The following is a 22,324-nucleotide window of genomic DNA, read 5'->3' as shown; positions in this document are numbered from 1 at the left end:
GTTTCAAAGCAACATTGCTCTAATTGTCATTGTCTGTTCGGGTTCAAATTGTGGATAAAATTTGTTCTATTAAAGTTATAGGAAGTGTTTTTATATTGAGCAAGGTGTAGGTTTTGTTTTAAAAATGCAGTCAACAAATCATGTTACACAAATCATGGCCATAAAGACCAAATAGATGCAGAATAATAGCAACAAAAAGTACCCAAGATTTATGCACTGCAGCTTTAAGAGCAGGGCTATTCAAGGCGAGCTTTTAAAAACTGTTTAAGTCCCTGTTTAATCCAATATTTCAGCTGAACAGGGTGCTAAGAAAAATGAAGATGTCTTTGTTTAATGCTATCCAGCTAAATACATAATGGCTGCAAAGCATGAATTCAGTACACTGGCAAGCCATTGACAAACGGAGGCACACAATTAAAAAGAGACGAGGCCCCATCCATGAGTAAACCACAGATGTACTGAAACAGTCTCACTTTCAAATGATGTGCACCATCTCCCTCAGTGTTGCGTCAAAATCTTTTTCATATCAATGCCACATCTTGTTTGCATAACTGTGGAGGCTCACGTCAAACACTCACAGTTTTTTCATACACCAATCAACAGGGTAATTCACTTCCTCAGAATATTTTGTGATTCGGTATTTTTACAACTTCAAGATGTCACTGCCATCTTTTTGTATGCAAATCGATTGTGTTACATAAGGCAACTGACGGATGCGCTCAAACACTGATGGATGCTTGGTGATGAATGTGAAGTCGAATGTGATCGTATGCATCACTCCAGTTGCGTATCCTGTCAGAGGGTTTACTCTACTGGTAAATCCAGAGTTAGGATCATATATAGCCAAATTCAAAAAAGACAGCACTGTACAAAACTTGCATCAATATCTTCATGTTGCTTGGTCATCAGGCAGCACATTGGAAGTCAAACATGGAGCAATTATCATGCTGTGCGGTACAATTGTAAAAAATGACACGGATGTTTTCAAAGTCGGTGTAGGTTTGTTTGTTCCCAAAAATGACTGCAGTAAAGGATGCAAAGAAAACTCAAAATATATTGTTTTAAATCATCATAGTGTTAGTCACAGATGTAATGTAATCTGCTTATGTAATTCAGGAATGAGGATAAAGATCCTCGAAAATCCTGCAGCAAGTCCCTCCTGCTAAGATTATCTATGTATTTTAATTTAATATCTGTTGTGGACTTTTGGAATGTATGTTTTACGTTGTCTTTTTCACGTAGTGGTAAATGTGGTAATATGGTACAAACTAGATGACCTTATAGTAGAGCTAGGGTTAGAGTTTGCAGATTTTGAGTCAAATCGAGGACACACATCATGATAATTTCAGATTGCGTCAAGTTGGATCCTGTGTCATTGGTCGTTGAGTAATTTTTGTAAATTTTTTAGGTTGTGACCAGCTTGTGAATTGACAAACTGACCACATGTTTAAGTGGTACAATGTATCATGAAATAGTTCAGTTGGGTTTTTATTTTATTTACGTTTTTTTGCTTTCTTTTAATTTTCCATTTTCCTTAAAATTGCAAGAACATACCACATTTGTGGTAGGATGTGTGTTTCTGTATCACAGACAAGGTTTTGTGTTCTTGCGGTACTAGTGGTTGCCTAGCAACACTTTGACCATAGTGTGTCCTCTGTAACACATTCAGTAGTTGCTTCTTTTAACTGCCAAGGCTAAACAAACTGAGTATTTTGGTGGTCATTAAATGTGAGCTGTCTAGTATTCATAGATTTAAATAAATAAACCTTTGTGTCCTACCAGAATAGGTGTTTTTCAAAACTTGCATGCACAAATAATACTTATTATTATACTATACATTACTATACTTTAGACTTTATATGTTTTTACCTTTTATTTAATTGACTGTGATGAAGGGGCATGAGGTAAATGTGTGGAGTTGAGAGTAAAAGGGTGGGGATTGGCTTCTAGAAACATTGGCCTTCATATGGTATCTGCCAAAACCACTCGGCTGTCAAGTGGATTAAGATTTTTTGTCATGATTTCTCTATTCCCAAATCACATCTCTACTTTCATGCGTCAAATTGAAACTGCACAGGATAACACCCAGATACATGTCTCTCCAGCAAAAGACGGGTGTAGATAAATAGTAGTAAGAGGTCTATTACTAAATTGCTTAGTAATAGGGCTGAAGTGGTGAAGGAGTTTCCCTTGTGATGATTCAGAATCTGTTGATTATCTTTTTTTGGCATATACAGTACGTTATCATCTCAAGGCACTTTACATAGTCAGGCCTTACAAGATAATAGACAGAGGGCGAGGCCCAAAACTTCATATGTACATAGTAGATTTTGCAGTGTAAAACTGCACTTATAGAGTTAATTTAACACTGTGTCCAAGGGTATTTGGTCCTTATCAGAATTGGTGTTAAATGAACTCTTTCCTAGGGGGCAATCTACTCAATCTATTGTTGTAATAACTCTAATGTCTGACTCTAATAATAAAGAGTCATTGAACTTTGGCACTGCATATTTAACACTGCAAAACTTACTGTGTAGCAAGTACAGTAAAGCAACAGAGTGAGGAAATAATCATTGCTACAAAGCTAACAGCTAGGCTTGAAAAACCACTGCAAGTAAATTTACGCATAAAGACAGTGAATTGAGTGTTGCTAACAAAGGGTGACAGCTATGATAGATGAAACAAAAGGAGTGTATGCCCAGTGGATTGTTGGCTACGGTAGCAAAATGTGTCATATTGTACAGAGAAGTGGAACACACTTCACAACAGCAGTAAAAGTGACACAATTAGTTACCTCAGCATGTTCTGGTCAGCCACTCAAAGCACTGCTCACCACCTGTTTTTACTACCAGTGCAGTTGCATTGTTTCTGTCTAAATCAATCCAAATACAACATGCGTTCACATCACACAGTGTTTCATAGTGTTCTCTGGTACCAGATGGTATTTCTGTAGGCTCATTTTCAACTGAAATGAACAGACATAGAGACGCTTCAGTGGCCACTTCAAATTCAAACTTTTAGCCACAACATTTTCTGTTTCCTTACTCAAAAAAGTTGGTACAGCGCTTTGCATGCACATTACCGTCTTATTTGTGGCTGATCATTTAAACATTCCCATTCCCTTTAAGCCTTTCTCTTAAACCAACTGCTCTTACAGCAACCCACCGACTGCACACGTGAAACCAGTTTTTCTCGAACCGATGTTATCTGTCAAATGTTGTTGTCCTGCCTGCTGTGTAAATGTGCACAACTACAAAACTACAAGTCTTTTTCTCCAGTCCATTTCAGGGAACTAGAGATGCGGAGTTTAAGGCTGGGACCACTCTGGATGCGTCTTCTGTATTGTACTTAACATTTTGTAGTACATATTATAGTATTGTACTCAACTTTAGTTCAAAGTGTTTGTGACATATTTGACATCTTTCGTTTTGCATGCATATTTCTTTTATAAAAGCCATGCAGCTGCGAGACATGTTCCATGTGGGCAGTGGGGCTGCTCTAATCCGTTAACATATGTCGTGTGATGCAGATGCACATCCAGTATGGCCCCAGCCTTAACTAACTCAATCATCAGCCATGAAAACAATCATGAAATCCCTTTTAATTTTCAGCCGCTGAGGTGACCCATTTTTTAAAGACAAGATAATAAAGTAGGCAGACCTTGTCTACATGATTGACCAAGTTGCTCACTGAAGTGAACATTGGTAAAATTGCTTGTTCTCAACTGAGACTGAGGTAACTGTTTTGCTCTCACTGCAATGCAGTGTGATTCATACAGTGAATCATTTTTGTGTTGATTATTTTCAAGCATGTTTAATCAGCAGTGGTTGTCCTGGATGTTAGCGCTGTAGTGGTTTTCTCTGCTGTCAGACACTCGGCTCCCAGCCTGTGTTTACTGAGCATCTGCTTGCTGCTTCTGTTGAAATGGTGCCAATTATGTTTAAATAAATGGTGTCACAACATGTTCATTAATGCCCCCTTTTCCCTCATGATGAGAATCACGACGAAAAACCTAATCATTTAATAGTAAGTGTGACTGTATTTTCTTGAGGTTTTGCTGATGTGTCCTTGGGCCAGACACTTTACCGCACGTTGCTGCTGACAGCTGTGCCGGCAGCGTGCAAATGGGCATGAAGGATGTGTGATAGAAAATGTGCTGCACATAGATGTGTGAATGGGTGAAGGGCAAAACTGTTGTATACAGCAGCTTTGAGTGGTCATCAAGACTAGAAAAGCACTATATACTGTAAGGCCTTTTACTATTTACAAAAAGTAGTTGAATACAAAGGCATTTAAAATGATAATAAAAATGTTTTCTATATGACAAAAAAGGCTTGAAATTACATGATCCAGATTTCGTTTAATGGCTGCATTTCTCACTCTGAATCTCCACTTTATTTTCACTGCGAGTCTGCACAATAGTTTTAAACCTTTGAACTCACTGCCAGCAGCACTACTGTGATCTGGTTATGCTCTTTAACACTATAGTTATAGGATCTCAGACAATGCACCGTGTTGGGGAAAAAACAATGTGATGCAGCAGAGAGGCTTGGTTCGGAAAACATTTGGATCCACTTCAAATATAATGCCACTACAGTGAGTGTTGTATCATGTAGAGAGAAACCCCTCAGCGACAGATATTGGGATGAAGACCACAAAATTGAACAGATCCCTTGAGGTGTACCAAACAGAAATGGAGGTAACTTTAAGATGTTGAAGAAAATGGAAACAGCAGCATATGATGGTGAAATGCTCTGAATATTCTGAGGAGGATAGATTTTAGGTTGAAATATACTCTCTTGGGACATATCTGGCTGTTTGGCACTTAGCTTTTGTTGAAGGCAACGACTTTAAAACAATTTTCTTTACAAATGATGACAACTTACATGGGAGTGGAGTAAAGCATCTTCTTTAAAGATCTTACTTCAGTTATGATGGAACCAGACAGTCTGTCATTGTGTTCATTCTGCAATAACAATATCTCACATACATGCAGTTTAGGGCTACAACGATTATTCGATGAATCAGATTTGAATCAATTACTAAATTAATCGTCAACTATTTGATAATCGAGTCATCGTTTTGGGGGGGCTCTATAATTAGCTTTTTAAATGTGAATATTTCCTGGATTCTGTGCTCCATGTTACAAAGAAATCATTAAAACTGAATCATTTTGGTTTGTGGAAAAAACAAGACATTTGAGAACATCATCATTTACAACACTGATCAGAATTTTCGGACCATTTTATGGACCAAACAATTACTCTATTAATCGAGTAAATAATCGACAGATTAATTGATTATGAAAATAATCGTTAGTTGCAGCCCTAATGCAATTATGTAGCTGGTTGATAAATAGTACGCCATATTCAATCTACTACAAATTTTGTATCACTTCACAAGGCCATTAATTTTTTTTCAGACTCACAGGATTCCAGAGATTCTATTATGACAATGTAGCTTTTATTCAAATATATGATTTGATATAACTTTGCTCACTTCAGTGATTTACTGGGATTACTCCAGAGTCCTCCTGTTGAATCAGCAGCTATGTTATTTGATATACTGTATTTGGAAACAACAGAAGGGTGGATTTGGAAGGAAGTGCTTTAATGAAATCAACGGCCTTGAAGTTTACTTCATTCTCGAACAGCAGGAGCATTCAGAATAAATAAACTCTGGTTTAGCTGCGCAATGCTCCAGTACATACTCTCTGAAAGTGGTGATGGTGTACCTACTAGAGCTAAATCATGAATTTATTATGAGTACTGCTCTATGTAGAGCACTTAAATACCTACACTAGTTACCTCTATCAACTCCTGTGCTTGTAGTAGTTGGCGGTGCAACTGGCAGAATTCTTTTCAGTTTTGTACCTGACTCAAATGCCCCTCCCCAATTTAAACAAAGAATCCTGTTTACTTTATATTAAGAAAATTTGCTGAAACTGCAGCATGGTGGCCTACTAGTTTCAAACCCTGTTGTTGCAGTCAGTCAGTGTAGCATATACTTGATCGCATTAATTTAGGCCTGGCACAGTGGCACCTTTGTCCTCCCCAGATCCCCAACCTGCCTCAAGAACTGTGGAGAAATAATGCAGTGCATAGTATGAAACTGCTCTTAATTGGCTGGCAGGCTTTATGAAGTTCTCTCTGGGGAGTCCCATTGATTATTAATAGGCAGTCTGCATCAAAGAGCCAACCAACACTCGAGCAGCAACCCTGGAAACACAGAGATCAACAGACACTGTACATCCACAGCTTTCTTTGGTCTAAAAGAGAGAATTGATAAACTGAGCCAGTGTAAGAAATAATTCTCTGAGAACAAGAGGAAGCAATAACTGCAAAGGTAGGAGAAAATCATTGAGGATCCAGTGTGAAAACGGATTATGGAACACATGTTGTTCCTTATAAGAAGTATTTGCCTGTTTTTGGCTGCATCCCATAGACACTTAAGCCATACACAATTTGTTTTAGAAACTTGTCTTCTCTGATACCTGTACTCTGGGATTGGATTTGTCAGAAGTCATCAGGAATGTGCAGGACAATATTGTTTAGTTCTTCTCTGATGGGGTGACTGTTTGCATGTAATGCATTTGTTGCCCTCTGTAACAAACTTGGTACCACACACCTGTCTTAAAAATGTCACCTCTGCTTCACTGATACATTGCCCAAACTCTGTAGAATCTTTTCTGACAGCATGCAGAAAAGCCATGTCCTCCGATATTCCTCTTGCAGAATGGGCAGAAAGAAATGCAAAAGGTTTTCCATAACATTAAACAGATGCTGTGTCAGTTTGTCACATTTCCAGTTCTGTCTGCAGGGGTGACAGATCGAAAACCAATAATAAAAGAGCTTGCCAAGCAGGATTTCCCTACCAGTGAAATCAAGACTGATATTATAATTCAACATACTTCATCATATGTGTGCCCAGGAATATCACTGCAGTCTTTATGTGTGTAAGAGAGAAAGGAGAGGGGCACATCTGCTTGCTCTGTCAGCTCATGTGAACTGGCTCTGGGATGTGGTGCAGCTACTGTAAAGTATTGATTCCAAAAGCTTTTAGCGCATGGCTAATTTTCCATATGGGGCCTCTGCATGTGGCCCCAGGCTCTGGATGGATCAGGCAGTGATTTTTTTATTTTCTTTTTTACACTTAGCCGCCACTTCATGTGAGCTGGCTCTGTATGTGCATGTGTCTTAGTGTCTGTGTAAGCACTGTTTTCTTACAGAAAATAATTGTAATTTTTTGTCCAGGATCCCACTTAATACCTTACTCACTGGACTTGAAAACATATCATATACTGGGCTTACATAAAACTCCCACCTCTCAGAAATAACTGCAGTTATGGTGATCTGCAGTGCACATCCCAGTCTTTTCTAGAACATCAATCAGACAGCCATGTTAAATATGAGACTGAGACCTTGCTGTTTGCCTCGTCAATCAGGGTAATTTGCTGAACTTTAGAAAGTTAACCCTAACAGCCATCAGTCAGTAATGTCCAGATTAAGGCAAACTCACCAACTTCTCAGTTGGTGAGTTTGTATCTTTGTATCTATCCAGTATCTGTCAGAGCACAGTTGCGAGTTGTCAGCGGAGGCAAATGATGCCAAAGGCTTATGAGAGCTCATAACCCTGTTTCTAATGCCTCAGGATCACCCTTTCCGGTCCTGGCGAGTCACAAGTTGGATCTACACTTCTACTGTGCAAGGACATTTATTTGAGGGAACCTTTTTCCAAATCCTACACTTAGAGCACAGGTACCCGACCTGAGGTTGTCGGGTCCCAGGTCAGGCCGGCTTGTACAAAAACCCAAAAATGATAGTTGGACTTGGGCTGGGTTAGTTCACTTCAGTTGGCACAGACACACCGTACTTTTCCTTTTCCCTTCTCCATTTCTTCCTATTTTCCCATCGCCATAAACAAACTGAGCCCAGGCTCTGACAATTAAAACAGAACACATGTCGAGTTCAGGTCAGGTTTGGACAAAAAATAGTGAATGCCTGGAGGGTTCGGTCAATATTCTCTTGGGCTTGGATAGAAAAGTGCAGCCCGAGCCACACTCTGCTCTGCCTTCCCCTGATTGTCTGTTGGTGGTCTAACACATTCCCAGATAATAATACAAAAACAGACACTTGAATTTTCTGATGCTAGTGATATTTATTTTATATTTATTGTAACTTGAATAGATATTGTAATAGAATAGTTGGCTACCATTTTCTACTTCTCATGATGACAAAGCTTCTGTCAGGTGATAACATGTGGTTACATGTTGAATTGACTTGCATCGTGTGTAAAAATGGACTAACATTACCAACCCCACAAAATAAAATCCTCATGATGCCCATCCCTAACTCCAGGAAATATCCTAACCCTAAAACCTATCCTCAAAATGCCCTTTTGACTTTGTGAGTACCAGCCAAATTGTTTTGAATCAGAATTTGTACTCACAACTGTAGAAAGACACGTGTACACCTGTTCACAGGAATAACAGAAAAACCTAAAAATCAATAAAATAAAATACAATTCAATTCAATGAACCTCTGTACCTAATTTCAGATTGTTAAATCACATTTTATTCTTCACTTAAGTCTAGTATGGAGTATTTATCTTACTTTAAAGTGAAATATGGTTGCCTGGGAAATCCCTCTGTAATATACAGATACTGCAGACAGCTACAACCACATTCTCTCTCTCTCTCTGTTTGGTGCATCTGGAACTCACCATTGATTTACCTTCATTCACATTCACTGTGAGAGAGAGAGGGAGAGAGGGAGGAAGGTAGCAAGAGAACAGAGAATGGAATGAATGGCAATGTTGTAAGGGACAGAGAGATAAAGTGTTTATGTGTGTGAATAAATGTGGCCCCGGGTGGCTTCAGTTTGTGAGAGGCCATGACATTTGCTTTACCAGGTGTAGAGGAGCGTGAAGCAGACTCTGATGGGGTCTGTGAACAGTTATCACATTTCCTCCAGGCCACAGCCTGTGGCTGGTTTGTCAAAGCTGACCGTATGTAACGCTCTCCCTCCCTCTCCACCACCCCTTTCCTGGTTCCCCCACCTTCCTTTTGTGTTGCGACTCCACCACCCTCTTCTCTTCTACTTCTTTCTTGACCCATTGACTGTCTCTGCCATATCGTCTCTGCCCCACTTTGTGTCACATTACCTCGGCCGATCTCAGCCTGCTTACCTATATCTCTCTACCTCCCTGTGCCCCAGCCATCTGTTTTGAGTGGAAGCAGGTCGGGCTTTCTAAAGGCTTGAGCTTGTGAAAGTTCTCATGTAGATTACAGCTCTATGGCAATGACTTTATAAAACTACCAGATGTTTTAGGTGCACTCATACAGTGTGTTCCACTGGATCCATGCACAAACTGCTGTGGTCATGAATTATTCACTTTGTTTTCACTGGGCTAGAGTGCCGGAGAATCGGTGAGAGGGGGTGGGGTGAAAGAGATCTGAATTGAACAGTGAAGAGACAGTAGCTGTTAGCTGATGCATAGGAGCAAGCCTCCTTATAATTCTAGTCCACTCCCGTAATGTTCCCAAGACATGGTTGCTAGACAGAGAATCTGGACTGCAGTGTTAACCAGTGGTGCACTTAGAAATCCCAGATGTTTTTAAGCTGTGTTGCCTCCCAAGTCCCTGGAAACCCATCAAACTAGACACATTATTAGAACTGCAGGTAAACTTTGTCACATAAGAATAATCAAGGGAATTAATACAGTCATTACATGATTGAAAGTACAGAGCTTGTCACAAGTGCTGGCTGCTGGCCAAACTATGGTGCTGTCCACTTTAACTCCTCTGCAATAGTTTTGTCTATCAGGTTGTTGTTCACAATTTGTGAAAGTGTTATTATCAGAGGCTCTGGTTTAAAATAGTGTGAGCTTCATACCTGAGAAACGTGTGTGTGTGTTTCAGGTCTGCTTTGAAAATAATTATGTGCACATGACTACGTGAGAGATTATCTGTGGTAAAGAGCAAAGAGTTGTCTTCAGTGTTTGAAAATATTACCAAAATAACTCTAAAGTTACATTTATTGCGCAGAGAGGGCTCTTTCTCATTAGATGGGCTATTTCTAAGAAACATAGTTGCCTGCAACGTTTATTGTTCTAATGATGTGATGAATTCATTTTCTCATTTACTGTACATTATATTGTGGTTAACACAGCACAGCAAACTCTGTGACGCATCACAAACACATTACAAATATAATGTTGTCAAATAAAGATTTGTCATTTGAGTAAAAACAACTTCACCTATAGCTGTCATTGAGGGGTGAAACTATGTCAGATGCCCCAAAATATTGTTTTGAGATAAAATACTGTGTAATGGAACGTCCTCCATCAGTACTGTAGGTTTTTTTTTATATTTGGAGCATGCACTTAACCCCTCTTGCTGCATACGGTCACTATGTTTACATGCACAGCTTAGTAGAACTGCAGCCGTAGCTCAACTCAAGAGTCAGGCAACTAGACAACTTGTCGAGTCCAAGTATACATGCGGAAGAGAAATGCAATTTATTGACTCCACCTCCATATGTGGTGCTCTATCTCTCTATAAGCCAGTGCAATCAGTTTCCTGTTGACCTTTTGATGTTACAGACGAAAAAACAGCAAACATTTAGATGGAACATTAAGTTCCTTCAGCTGCCCAAGCATGTACTCCCGGGTTGAAAAGTCTGCAAAGTCTGACTCCAGTCTGTTTAAGAGTATAAATGCAGGAGCAATCGGACTTTGAATCTAATTATCTAGGTATGTTAGCCGCTCAGAAAACCGAACTATTGTCTTAGTCTTAGTTAACGCACTGACTGACTGGTAATCCATCCTGACTGACTAAACCATATCATTGTGAAAAACCGTGCTAGAATAACATGGAATGGAAATGTAAAATGATGATCAAAATTGTTAAGGAATATCATTTATGTACCACTGACTGTTTCACTTGACCAATCATTTCAGCATTGGTTATATTATAATATAAATTTATAATTCTATCTAAAGAGTTGTAAGTGTGTCAGAAGAGAATGTAGAAGCCTGTGAACTGTGCCGGTGAAAATTAAGATTAAAAAAGTGTACTGCATATTATCCGCAAATCTTGTCATTTGTCGAAGCAGATAATTCTTTCCCTGTACATACTAGATCTCTTCAAGCGCTGTAACCTGCACACTTTTTCACTGTATGATGCAAGAAGGTTGAAATCTCTCCATCTCCCTGCCTTAACTATCTTGAGGAAGCATTAACGCTACAGCCATATTGGGTCCCTCCAATCCTTCAAATTATGTTATCTGTTGTCATTTATCATGTAGTTTGTCTGCATAGATAAATTGTGTTGCATTCTGGCTGCTAATGCTAACACATACAGAATAAATGTGTGGCCAAACTAACCAACTTTGAACTGAGCCGTTTTAAAGAGGACATTGGGCCAGTACTGCTGTGTAAGGGCACACAATTACTTCATAAACTGTGAAAATTGAGCTCCACTACAAGAGTTATCAATTTTGTTTGCCCTGAAGACCTGGCAAGATGAAGGCACATACAGGTAGAGTGATCTGCTAAATCCTCTAATATATTAGGGCTTCCTGCCATGCCTTTTCTCCAGTGCTAATGGGATTACATACCGTAGTGTCCAGCAGTGGCAAGGTACTCACATTCAAGCCTCTGCAGTGCAGGGAAATGCATACAGTTAAACTTCAGCACATCTAGTACAGTGACTTGTATTTTTTAACCATGCACCAAGGTCAATTTTGTTAGCTCAATATCTTTCCAAAGAGGCTGTTTACCTCAGCTGAAAGGAAAGACATGTCACAGATGCAGCAGCTTGGTATTTGTAGTGAGACTGCACTGTCAGGCTTGTCTTTCCAAAAGGTAGTTAGTTTATGGAATAACAGCAGGATTTGCTTTGAAACTTTTCTCTCAGAGAAGCTCTCCACAGGGATCAGTGCACTTTTCTAATATAATGAGGTGATATTTTGAATAAGGGGATCAAAGTCCAGTAGCACACACTGAAACTTAAAGGAGGAAGAGCCACTGGCAGAAAATATTGTCCATCCCCAATTCTCCGGAACAAGTCGCACAGATTTTGAGTTATTTACAGATTCTGAAAGTGTGATAAGGAATCGGATTACAGTGATCAAGTGTATGGTTTTAAGCATTTAGTGGCTTCCTCGAAATTTCAACTGGCATATTCTGAAAAAGAAAACCCAGAAAACAAAACGATTTTTCTTTGATTTGTGTTAGGCCAACTTGTTGCTGGTTTTCTCGTGGCTGGTCACATATAAGACAATACTGTCATGGTCAACTAAAGTATTGAGTGTATTGAGAACACAATTTACTGATATACACAGAGTTAAAAATGTAGCTTCACAGTCCTGCCACAAAATGTTAGCATATCTTTGTTGCATGAGAGGCAGATGGTGAACTGTGTAGCATTTATATCCTTAACTTAAAGGATATTTGTATACATATCTTTTAGCATAAAGTCAATCAAGTAATCTAAGAGAACAAGATTTATGCACCTTCTCAAGACTCTTTTTACAGCCTTGGAGAAATCTGGCCCAAGGAGGGAAACTTTGCCCAGTTACAGGGCAGTTCAGTTGACTGTTCTACTTCAGCTGCTCTACATACAGTTCCTTCACTGGAAAGATCGCAACTCCAGCATCAGCAACAACTGCCAACACTACAAAGCAGCCTAATAAAATGAAACAGTCTAAAAGAGAGCTGGACAGTAAATGCAGTTCAACACATGACTGTATGAAGGTAGTGTTTCAGACATGAGATTACCTTTGGTCGTCAGTCACATATGATCCAAGTGTGTGAGAATTTGGGAAGTAAATATTTAAACAATCAGCTATGTTAATCTAATGTATTGCTTAGCATTGTTTGGGTGTCGCTGTGTTCAATTTGATATGCTTTTAGTAAAGCAGGTAAAAGTCATTACCAATGTCAACTTTTTTACTGACTGACAAGGGGTAAGGAACACAATGAAGAGAAACCTCCCGCAATGTCAAAATTTAATTCAAGCAATATGCTTCCTAATATTATTAATTCACGGTGGCTTGCACTGTCACTGTCTTTTTAAATCAGGGAACAATTTAATATTTGATCAACGGTACCTGATCAAAGATAAAGTGAAGCATGAAGGCCAAATCCTGCAAAGCATTGATCTACACAAACACCCAACCCTGCTCTAAACCCAATGTGCCTCCTTTTTTTGGTACTTGCATGATGATTTTCTTGTTGTGCAGACCACAGTTAGGAGTTAGGAGTCTTGCATTATCTCAAAGTCTTTTTTCAGTTTTAGTACTCACATTATTCTCTTTGTGTTTTTACCCTCCATCTCCTCTTACCTCCTCCTCTTTATCCATTCCCTCTCTGCCACCCTCCTACCCTGCCTCTCTCTCGCTCTTCTCTCTCCCAGGCGAATGATGCACGCTGCAAGCTGTGTGTGTGTAGTGTGAGTGCCAGTTGTTAGTGTGTGTATGTGTGTGTGTGCAGAGAGGGAGAGAGAGAAAGAGAGAGAGAGCGCGCAACAGACTGAGCCCCTAACACGGAGCATGCCTCTGCGTCCGGCAGCCGGCAAACATGAGCCACCCAGCCCTCCACGGCAGGACCAGCAGCAGCAGCAGCACCACACACACACACACACACACTCACACACACTCACACACCCTTACACACACGCAGCAAACGGCAGCCACGGGGCCAGCACTGACAGCAGCAGCTCCCGGGAAGAGGACAGCAGTGTCCCTGTTCCTGTCAGTGTTCCGGTGTTCTGTCCCGCTGCGCAGCGAAGCCACAGTGCAGGAGCACCCATGGAGGAACCCACAGGCAATACCGTGGTCATCCGCATTGGTATCCCAGACCTACAACAGACGGTAAGAGCTTGTTCTATAGCCACTGCTGTAGAGAGGATAAAAGAGGGAAGCTGCCTCTCCCCCTGTCACTCTGACTGCTTCTACCCCTCCTCTGTCTGCTTCATGAATTTAGCTTTATTCCTTTTTATTTTTTATTTTTTTTAAACCTTTTGTTATCACTCTTTTTCCTCTTTTTTCTACCATGTTTTTTTTTTAATCACACCCCTCTCAATTCTTTTTTCTGTTTTTGGTATGCACACTTGTGTGGCTAAATTTGCCTGCTGGCTTCTTGAAGGGGGGGGGGGGTTCCACCTCCCACCCCTCCTTTCTCTGATGTCTCGCTAATAAATCTACCTCTTCATTAACTGGGCTTCAGCTGACTTTGACAACTGGCCACTTAGGATGAGGGTAGGAGAGGTACGGAGGGCAGAGGGAGAGAAAAGGCTTGCAAATCCACAGGAAGATATAAAGTGGAGAATCAAGATAGTTATAGCTGTGTTCTGGATCTTTATCTTCTCATGTCTCTGTCTCTACTATTGCTCTGTGCCAAGACAGGTCCAATCCAACATCAAATCTTTACCCAGTGGTTCCCCTGAAAATGTCTGTTCAGTATCACATCCACTGGAAAAAAAGGGAAAACCATTAGACCGTGACACTGATTCTTTCTTTCTTTCTTTTATTTTCCCATTTTCTCTTTAGAGTATGTTCAGTCCCTTTCTTCACAAAAGAGCACAGACTATGAATACAGCAGCAGCCATTTTAATGACATTTTCTTTTGGCTATACTTGTTATAAGGGGACAATATTATGCTGTATTTAACAATTTACATGGCTGGTCGTGCATGTGAGGGCCCTGAACTGCATGAAAATGCAGATAAAAGGAATACATTACATAACAATGGTTGGAGAATTAAGTAGGGGTGGAACTCACAGGGTACCTCACGATACCAATACATGATACCAATACATGATACCAATAATATCCCGATACGATATTCTGATAATCAATATATTGAAAGACAATCATATAGCGACACATCACAATATCTGTCTACCTGAAGAAAACAAAATGTTAAAAGTGCAGGATTTCTCACGTCATTGAGAACAAAGTGCATAAAGTCTATGTATTGAATGTGTTTGGAGCATCTCTTAACGTAGCCTTCGCCACCATAATCCCGCTGTAAACTCCCTCTTCTTCTACCAGGTAACTTCTGCCCAAGTTTTCCCCTCATTCATTTGAGCAGCGACATGAAGTAGTGACACTGGCAGGAACTGTTTACTTTAGACCTGGCGTATCGACTATCGTATTGGATGAGTGCTAAAATTAAGTGCTATATAAATTCAACATTATCTCAAACTCAGTGTGTGTTCTCGCAGTTTGTTTTAAGTTTAATTTGTACAGTGCTTAATCACATTCATCATCTTTCTGTCTCTTACTGGTATCTCTCTCCCTGACAGTAGCACACACACACACACACACACACACATAAATCCAGGCTATTGGGAAAATACCACATTGCTTCTATGTAACAACACAGCATTAATCTTTTTATTACGAGTGTTTCTCAGTGTCAAGTCACTACTTCTCTTGTGCTCTCACATATCCACTGGTGACATCGCCTGCTAATGGTATAGAAGAATACAAATGAAACCTTCAGAGAGAGTCGCTGCTTGTGCCAGGCTCCTCAGTTGGCTTTCTGAGGACCCTAGCTTACTTTGAGTGTATGTTTGATTTCTTCCAGACACTGATGGTGAAAGCAAGAGGCCGTTTGTTATTGTTGATTACCTCATTGTTGTTGGCTACTTGGCCAAAATAACCCATTGTATCCTAGTGAGGCTCCAGCGCTGTATGCCAGAAATAAAGTCAGGGAATGAAAGGAGAGCAGTTGAAAAGAAAGAAAGAGAGAAATCCCCAAAGGTGCTGCACAGTCACTGTCTGGGAACCAAAATGGTTTTCAGTCAGGCTCACACACTTTTGGATTCTTGCCTTTCTGTAGTCGCAAGGACACTAATGACTTTTAACTTAGGCTGCGTCCACTACTTTACTGGTGTTTTTGAGCTCTAAATACAGAAAAGTGTGAAACGCTGCTAATTTCACATTTGTTTGAAACATCTACAGCTGCATTTTAGTATGGACTGGAACAAACGGAGACCTTTGGCAATTATAACACAGTAAACCGCATTCAATTCCTGAGTAGATATTTCACAACTTCACAAACTCTATCAGTTATGAAAGAAAAGCTCAGTCAATGCTTACTTTTAGTTTCTGTTTCCCCTGGTCGTGGTATTTTCAGGTGTGTTAGCATCAATGCTGATTACTTTAGGGCTGGACAATATATCCATGCTTTATCAAAAATCGTGTCATTAAACAAGATATCGTCTTAAATCTCAGATATTATGGCATCTGTGATGTGTTTTCCTCGTTTTAAAGGCTGTTGCAGTACTGTTATTGTGTAGTAAGTGCTGTAACTAACGACAAAAACACTGAAACAATCAAATCAGTTATCCAAATAGTTGACAATTATTTTAGTAATCGATTAATTGTTGCAAACCTGCATGTAGTGTAGTCAAATACTATGACATTTATGATATTAAACTAAATGTTCTGCTGCCGTCATTTCTTCTTCTTCTCCTTCTGTCATTTATTTGTCCATGATCTAGTTTCACGTCACATTCAGCTGTGCTGTAGCTTGTCTTTCGCTGCAAACTTCTTGTTCAAACAGCAGTATTTCATTTTTGTGATTGACATGACAGCCTTAATTTATGGATATATTTCTACTCTCAGGCCCTTATTTTGCACCGATTCCCAACTTTGTTCTAAACATTCAGTCATTCAGTTAGAAAACTTGAATTCATCATGTCATTTCAGCTCATCATTCATACCAATTCAATGAAACATGCCAGTTTTGCTTCCGCTCTGGCAGAAGTCAGCAATTCCACTGGAATGTCTTCACAAATTGCCTTCCCTCGTTATCCTTTAATAAACACCAAAAAAAAAAAGAAATACACAAGGTATTTAAAGGTTTTTAAATTAAAGGTAACAACTGTATTCTAAGTATGTGGTATTTTATATTTATGCAGAGAGATAGAACTTGAAAACTCACACAGTCCAACTGAAAGACGACAGATGGTCATACTTTGTTTGAGATTTGTGTGTATTCTGATTGAGATTACACCAGAACACTGCCTGAAGCAGGATTACACCTCTCCTGCGGTGTCTCAAACCAGGATCAGGAGAATGAAATGCCATGCAAAGATGAAACCAGGCAAACCTTTTCCTTTTTTTTAATGCTTTTAAATGCAAAAGTTTAATGTGAATAAAAATGGTTTTAGAATAAGAGGGTCAAGGTTCGGGGTTTCTTTATTACTTCTCAAGGTTACACTTGTTTTGCAGATAGAAATTCATCATACACACACAGCACACCATCCTATATTAGCCTTGTTCAATAATACTAATACATGGCTGTATTGTTTAGTTCTTTACTTATGGGACCACAAACCACTGGCTGGAGAAAATGATCTTAAATCCATTATGTAAATGACAGGGACAGTCCTGAAGGCTGGAGTGTGTCTTTCTGTGCAGCTGTGAGGAGAGCAGAATGTGTAGGTTGAGTTAAGACTCTCCAATGTAATTACTGTTCCACATAAATTGGTTAAAATGTTTTAATTTGATTAATAAAGCATTGGAAAGAATATCTCAAGATAAAAAAAAAAAACGCAGCCCCAGTGAATATATTCTTTATAGTGTTTAATGAGGTGGTGAAGCAGAATAAGACAGGGTGGAAAATGGAAAAGACAAGTGCTGGGAATTCTGCTTGGTTTTGTCAACTCTATACATATCTACAAATAATATGGATTTGGACAGAGATGGTGGTGAATTTGAACTAAAGCCCCTTTTCCACCTATGGTCCCAGCTCGCCTCACCTCACCTCGCCACGCCACGGCACAGTACAGTATAGGTTGGTTTTCCACTGCAAATAGTACCTAATCAACGTGGGCGGAGTCATCACTGCACGGCTGTATGAAACTGCCATGACTTAGTTTTACACGAGACACACACAAACGTGTGTGACTTGTAAAGCAGTTGTTTTCAGTGTAACTAAATAACTAGAATGCTCAGTACTTCCTCCATGACCGGAGCACAGACTCCGTCTGACACAGTCACTGGGCTGAAATACAGCGGCAGGGCTTTTGATGCCGGTCGCGATCAGCTGTGCTGACGCTAAATACACTAGACTCCCCTGTTTAATATTGAGATTTTAGACATCTCCCTGGTAGTTGTTGGAGATTAACCCACGTTTTTAGGATTGTTAAGTCCTTTTTAACTGATCTACAGTTCGCCATTGGCTTGATTTGGCTTGATTCTTGTGTCGGATGTCTTGGTCATGACTTCACCAATCCGTGGCCGGCACCTGGAACCTCGCCTGAGCAAGTACTGAAAAGTACCAGGTACTATCGCTAGTGGAAACGCAAAATAACCGTGCCGTGCTGAGTCGAGTTGAGTTGAGTCGAGCCAGTGGAAACCCGCCATAAACTAAATCAAACAACACTAAGTACTTAGTGTGTTTGTGGCTAAATAGAGTTCTTGGGATTAGTTTACAGTAAAGTAGAAATTGTAATTCTCTCCACCATGTTTTCAGTCCAGACTGTTGGATGGCTTGCTTGGGCATATTTTCCTTCACTTGGATCTTAAGTATAACTTTTCATTCATCATACCCAACGCATCCAAAACTGATTGGAGCAGCAAGAGACAGCCTGAAATATTGCTAATGGGTGTCATTCATCACAATAGTCTGCCCCTCTGCTCTCTACCTACATTCATTCTTATTGTCCATTTGCTTCTCCAGTTGTTGCCTCTTTTACTGCATACTCTCTTTAATCATGCACAGAAGATAGTGTGCTGCCACAGCTATCACAATGATGGTGATGGTAATGCTTTAAAATGAAAGAAAAAATACATTCTGCAACTAATTTACATGCAGTTTGAGTATTCATTATGTGCGACACCATTGAAACATTTAGGTATCAAAGGTTTTAACTTTAAGTACAGGTCAATGTTACTGATTGACAATCAGGAAGTTTTTACAACATGACAATCATAAGATGACAATGCAGATTAGCAAGATAATAACAGACTGACAATCTATGTTGAGTTTGGCCTGCTGAGATTTTTGGTTGATTATTTAGTGTTATTTGTTGTGCCCTGAGCTTAAAAATCAGTAGAAGGCACATTAGACTGCAGCCCAAATCGTATTTTTAAGCATATCCAGATCTTATGTAGCTCGATTTTTTTCCAAAAGATGATGCAAACCACGTATGTGGTTCTGAATGTGATTGGATTTTTACAGATCTGTTTCAATCCGAACATCTCGGCCACTGAGGTAGGATTTGAGAATCTGCCTCACAATCATGTAGAGCCAGAGAGATGGAAGTTAATTGTATCGACACAGTGGAAGACAATTGCTTAAAAATCTGAAGAAGACTAGACTTCACAGTGTCAAAATGGACTCTCACACACACATCGGATATGATCACTTGTAATATATAATGTGAACAGTTGGTCAGGAAGATCAGATCAGATCTGATCTGGTTGGATATGCTCACAAATTTGAGTATTCGTCGTAGTATTTACCGTCCTCAATTCTGGTCCTGTGACACATGTGCTGTATGTTTGCTGTTTTGGAGATCATTTGTGTCTATTTATGTGAAAACAATGGATGAGGTTATTGTTTTTACCTGTGCATATCGTACAAGTGCTTAACTCTAAATGGGTGGAACCATCATTTTTGGTCCACCTGAAAAAACCTTATTGGTGCTCTAACCACTTTATTTTCAGAAGCCATTTTACTCATTGTTTCATTCAGAACATTGATACTTACCCCTTTCTCTCTACACTGTAAAAAGAAAACAGTTGACAAACCTTAAAAAAAAGATAGTGTAATTGTTAACACCCAAGTTAATTAACTCCATTCAAACTAAAGTAGGCAAGTTTTCTTCACAGAACTGTCCAACTTCTGATTCACTGAATGTAGGGCTGTTGCAATTATTAAAAATCCTGCCATTCCACCGTCTTGTTACATCCGCCACAGAGTCAGATTCATCGTTTTAATACAGTTGCTGAAGCTGAGACATCAGACGTTTCACAACACTGCTGTCTCCATTATTCTCAAATGGAGGATTTGATTCTGCTCAAAATCGACTGTTTTAAAGCAGATGAGTTTTCAGGAACACGGTGCATTCTATGACTTCTTTCTCTATTTGCTCGGTTGCATAACTGGAACAAAAAGCTTATTTCTAAACAATCAGTTTTGAATCAAATTCTGTCACGCTGGCTGGGTTTTTTTTTTTTTATCTATACGTGTATTAACTGTAATTTACCCCGCACATGCCTCTAATCAGGGAAAAGGAGCGGTGACCACACAATAGCGCGTCGGGGAAGCTCAGTGTAGCTTATAATAACAGCTTATATTAATTGCATAGCAGTTATCATGGTGATATAAATGGTTTTTCAAAGAGGAAAAAATCAATAGCCCTACTTACTCCCATGTGCTGCTTGTGTGAGTGTGTGAAACTGCACTAAGCATTGGTTTGACTTTAAATCACTGCTGTTTATTCACAATATCTATAAATAACTGTTTCCCTCCTCAGTTTCTTAGTCCTGACCTTATATTGTTGCTCTCACAAATCCAGGTAAAGTGGACCAGTTCATCTGATTGTATGCGTTTCTGCAGTCCAACCATGTACAGCATTGTTCTGCCTAATTAAGTCGAATGGGAACCTGTTGTCGATAACTAGTTAATCTGTGCTGCTGGTAGAGCTGACCCTGTTTGGTCAATAGATTGGTTGGTGGCTATGGATGTGCACAACCAAGAATTCAGTGTGTGCGTAATTTGCAATTTCTAACACCACCATGTTTCGACTGTAAATATTTGACTAAATTCAGTGTGTATAGACCTAAATATGGCAGAATTGTTTTTTTAAAAGCTAAAACCTTTATGAAACTGTGTGTCATATCATGAATGTAACATTTTCCAGCGTGTTGACTTAGAAACTTAAAAACATGTCATCATCATGAGAATGTTTTTTGGTGAATGTTATAACATTAACATCCACCAAATCATGACGTCTCATCACATTGATACATTGAACTGTGCTAATATTGTAATAACATAGTCGTTGTCACTCATTTACAGCAGTTTCCATAAGGATCTAGTCCAGATCTAGTCTGTTTCCAACAGAAACAGTAGAAAAGTTTCTTAACCAGCAGACAAATCTCTTCCATTTTACTGTACATATTGCCATATTGCCCATGGCTAGTTATTGCACTGAAAATAAAAGCGTGTGTGCTCTCTTTAATGATCCAGGTATTGAAAAATATCCTCATAAGGCTTATTATCATCGTAGCCTACAGTAAATACGATATTTACTTGATGTTTTTTTTTGTCCTGACCTCCTCCAGTTGCAATAAACACATTTGCAGCCAGAACTGCATGTTTACAACAATGACTCATCCGTCTGTAAATTGTTTCCGTTACACCTTAGGAAACTCAACAGACTGATTATTTTAATCAATTAAGTCTATTTATGGATGTGAGAAAAATAATCAAGGATATTTCACATCAAAAAAGGTAGAGCTTTGAAAGCTAATGATGAGTATATGCACCAGGTCTTTTCACTTTTCACTTTTTAGAGGCGTATTTACAAACAGATGTGGTGGAGGAATTGGTGGCCTAGAGGTTCACTTTGTGTGTGTGTGTGTGTGTGTGTGTGTGTGTTTGTGTATAGTGTTCATGGCTCATATAACAGTTAAATGCAGAGATCAAATTTATCTGTAAACATACTTTTTATTCCTCTTATTTCGATATATCCAGAGAAACTAAACATTACGTTCTTTCATCCACACTTTGTGCATTTCCCTGCTCCTTGCTTGGGTTTTACACACACACACATACACACACCAGTGGTTTGACAGTTCCTCCGAATACTCTCATAGTAACAGATTGACACGTGCAATGTTTTAACCGCTACTGCTGGGCATCTCTATGGCAAGCCTCTCAAGTGCCGGCGTTGCTATTTTTAGTTTCATTCACAGTCGTATCATGGCCACAAGATGTGGCTAGCACGTTTCTCCTGCCATCTGCCCACGACATCCATTAAAGAGAGAGTGAAGCGGAGATAGAGGGCGAGAGAGAGAAATGACCCAGTGTAACACAGCTTCCCATTTTTTTTCCTCGTCATACTCCCCATTCATTATATTCCCATCAAAGTAGAGAGCTGCAAGACTTGAAATAAGAGCAGGGTCATTTTTGGACATTCCTGTAAGCTTAGTGGACAAAACATCAAAACATCAACTCCTATATGCAGAGTAGAGCTGTCACTTTTTATCAAAAAAATGTAATGTCCGTTCAAACTTGAAGGTGGGATTTCAAAACTATACCTAAAAAAGCCCATAATTATATATATATACATATA

At 39.4% G+C, this 22,324-nt stretch overlaps 1 protein-coding gene across 8 annotated transcripts in view; it reads left to right on the top strand.

Annotated features, from left to right (window-relative positions):
• Positions 1-22,324, top strand: part of shank3a (SH3 and multiple ankyrin repeat domains 3a) — a 206,439-nt gene that overhangs the window by 17,391 nt on the left and 166,724 nt on the right. For all 8 annotated transcript variants that reach the window (XR_009241848.1, XR_009241847.1, XR_009241846.1 and 5 more), the window contains exon 2: positions 13,418-13,874. Coding sequence is in view for 5 of the 8 variants with exons in the window: in XM_058645436.1 (XP_058501419.1) it covers positions 13,479-13,874 (396 nt within the window). In the remaining 3 variants the exon portion in view is untranslated. The remainder of the gene's footprint in view (positions 1-13,417; positions 13,875-22,324) is intronic.

This window comes from Solea solea, chromosome 12, assembly GCF_958295425.1.
Source record: "Solea solea chromosome 12, fSolSol10.1, whole genome shotgun sequence".
Classification (NCBI taxonomy): Eukaryota; Metazoa; Chordata; class Actinopteri; order Pleuronectiformes; family Soleidae; genus Solea; species Solea solea.
Note: the sequence above shows the minus strand (reverse complement) of the source record. Positions and strands in the feature narration are given on the sequence as shown.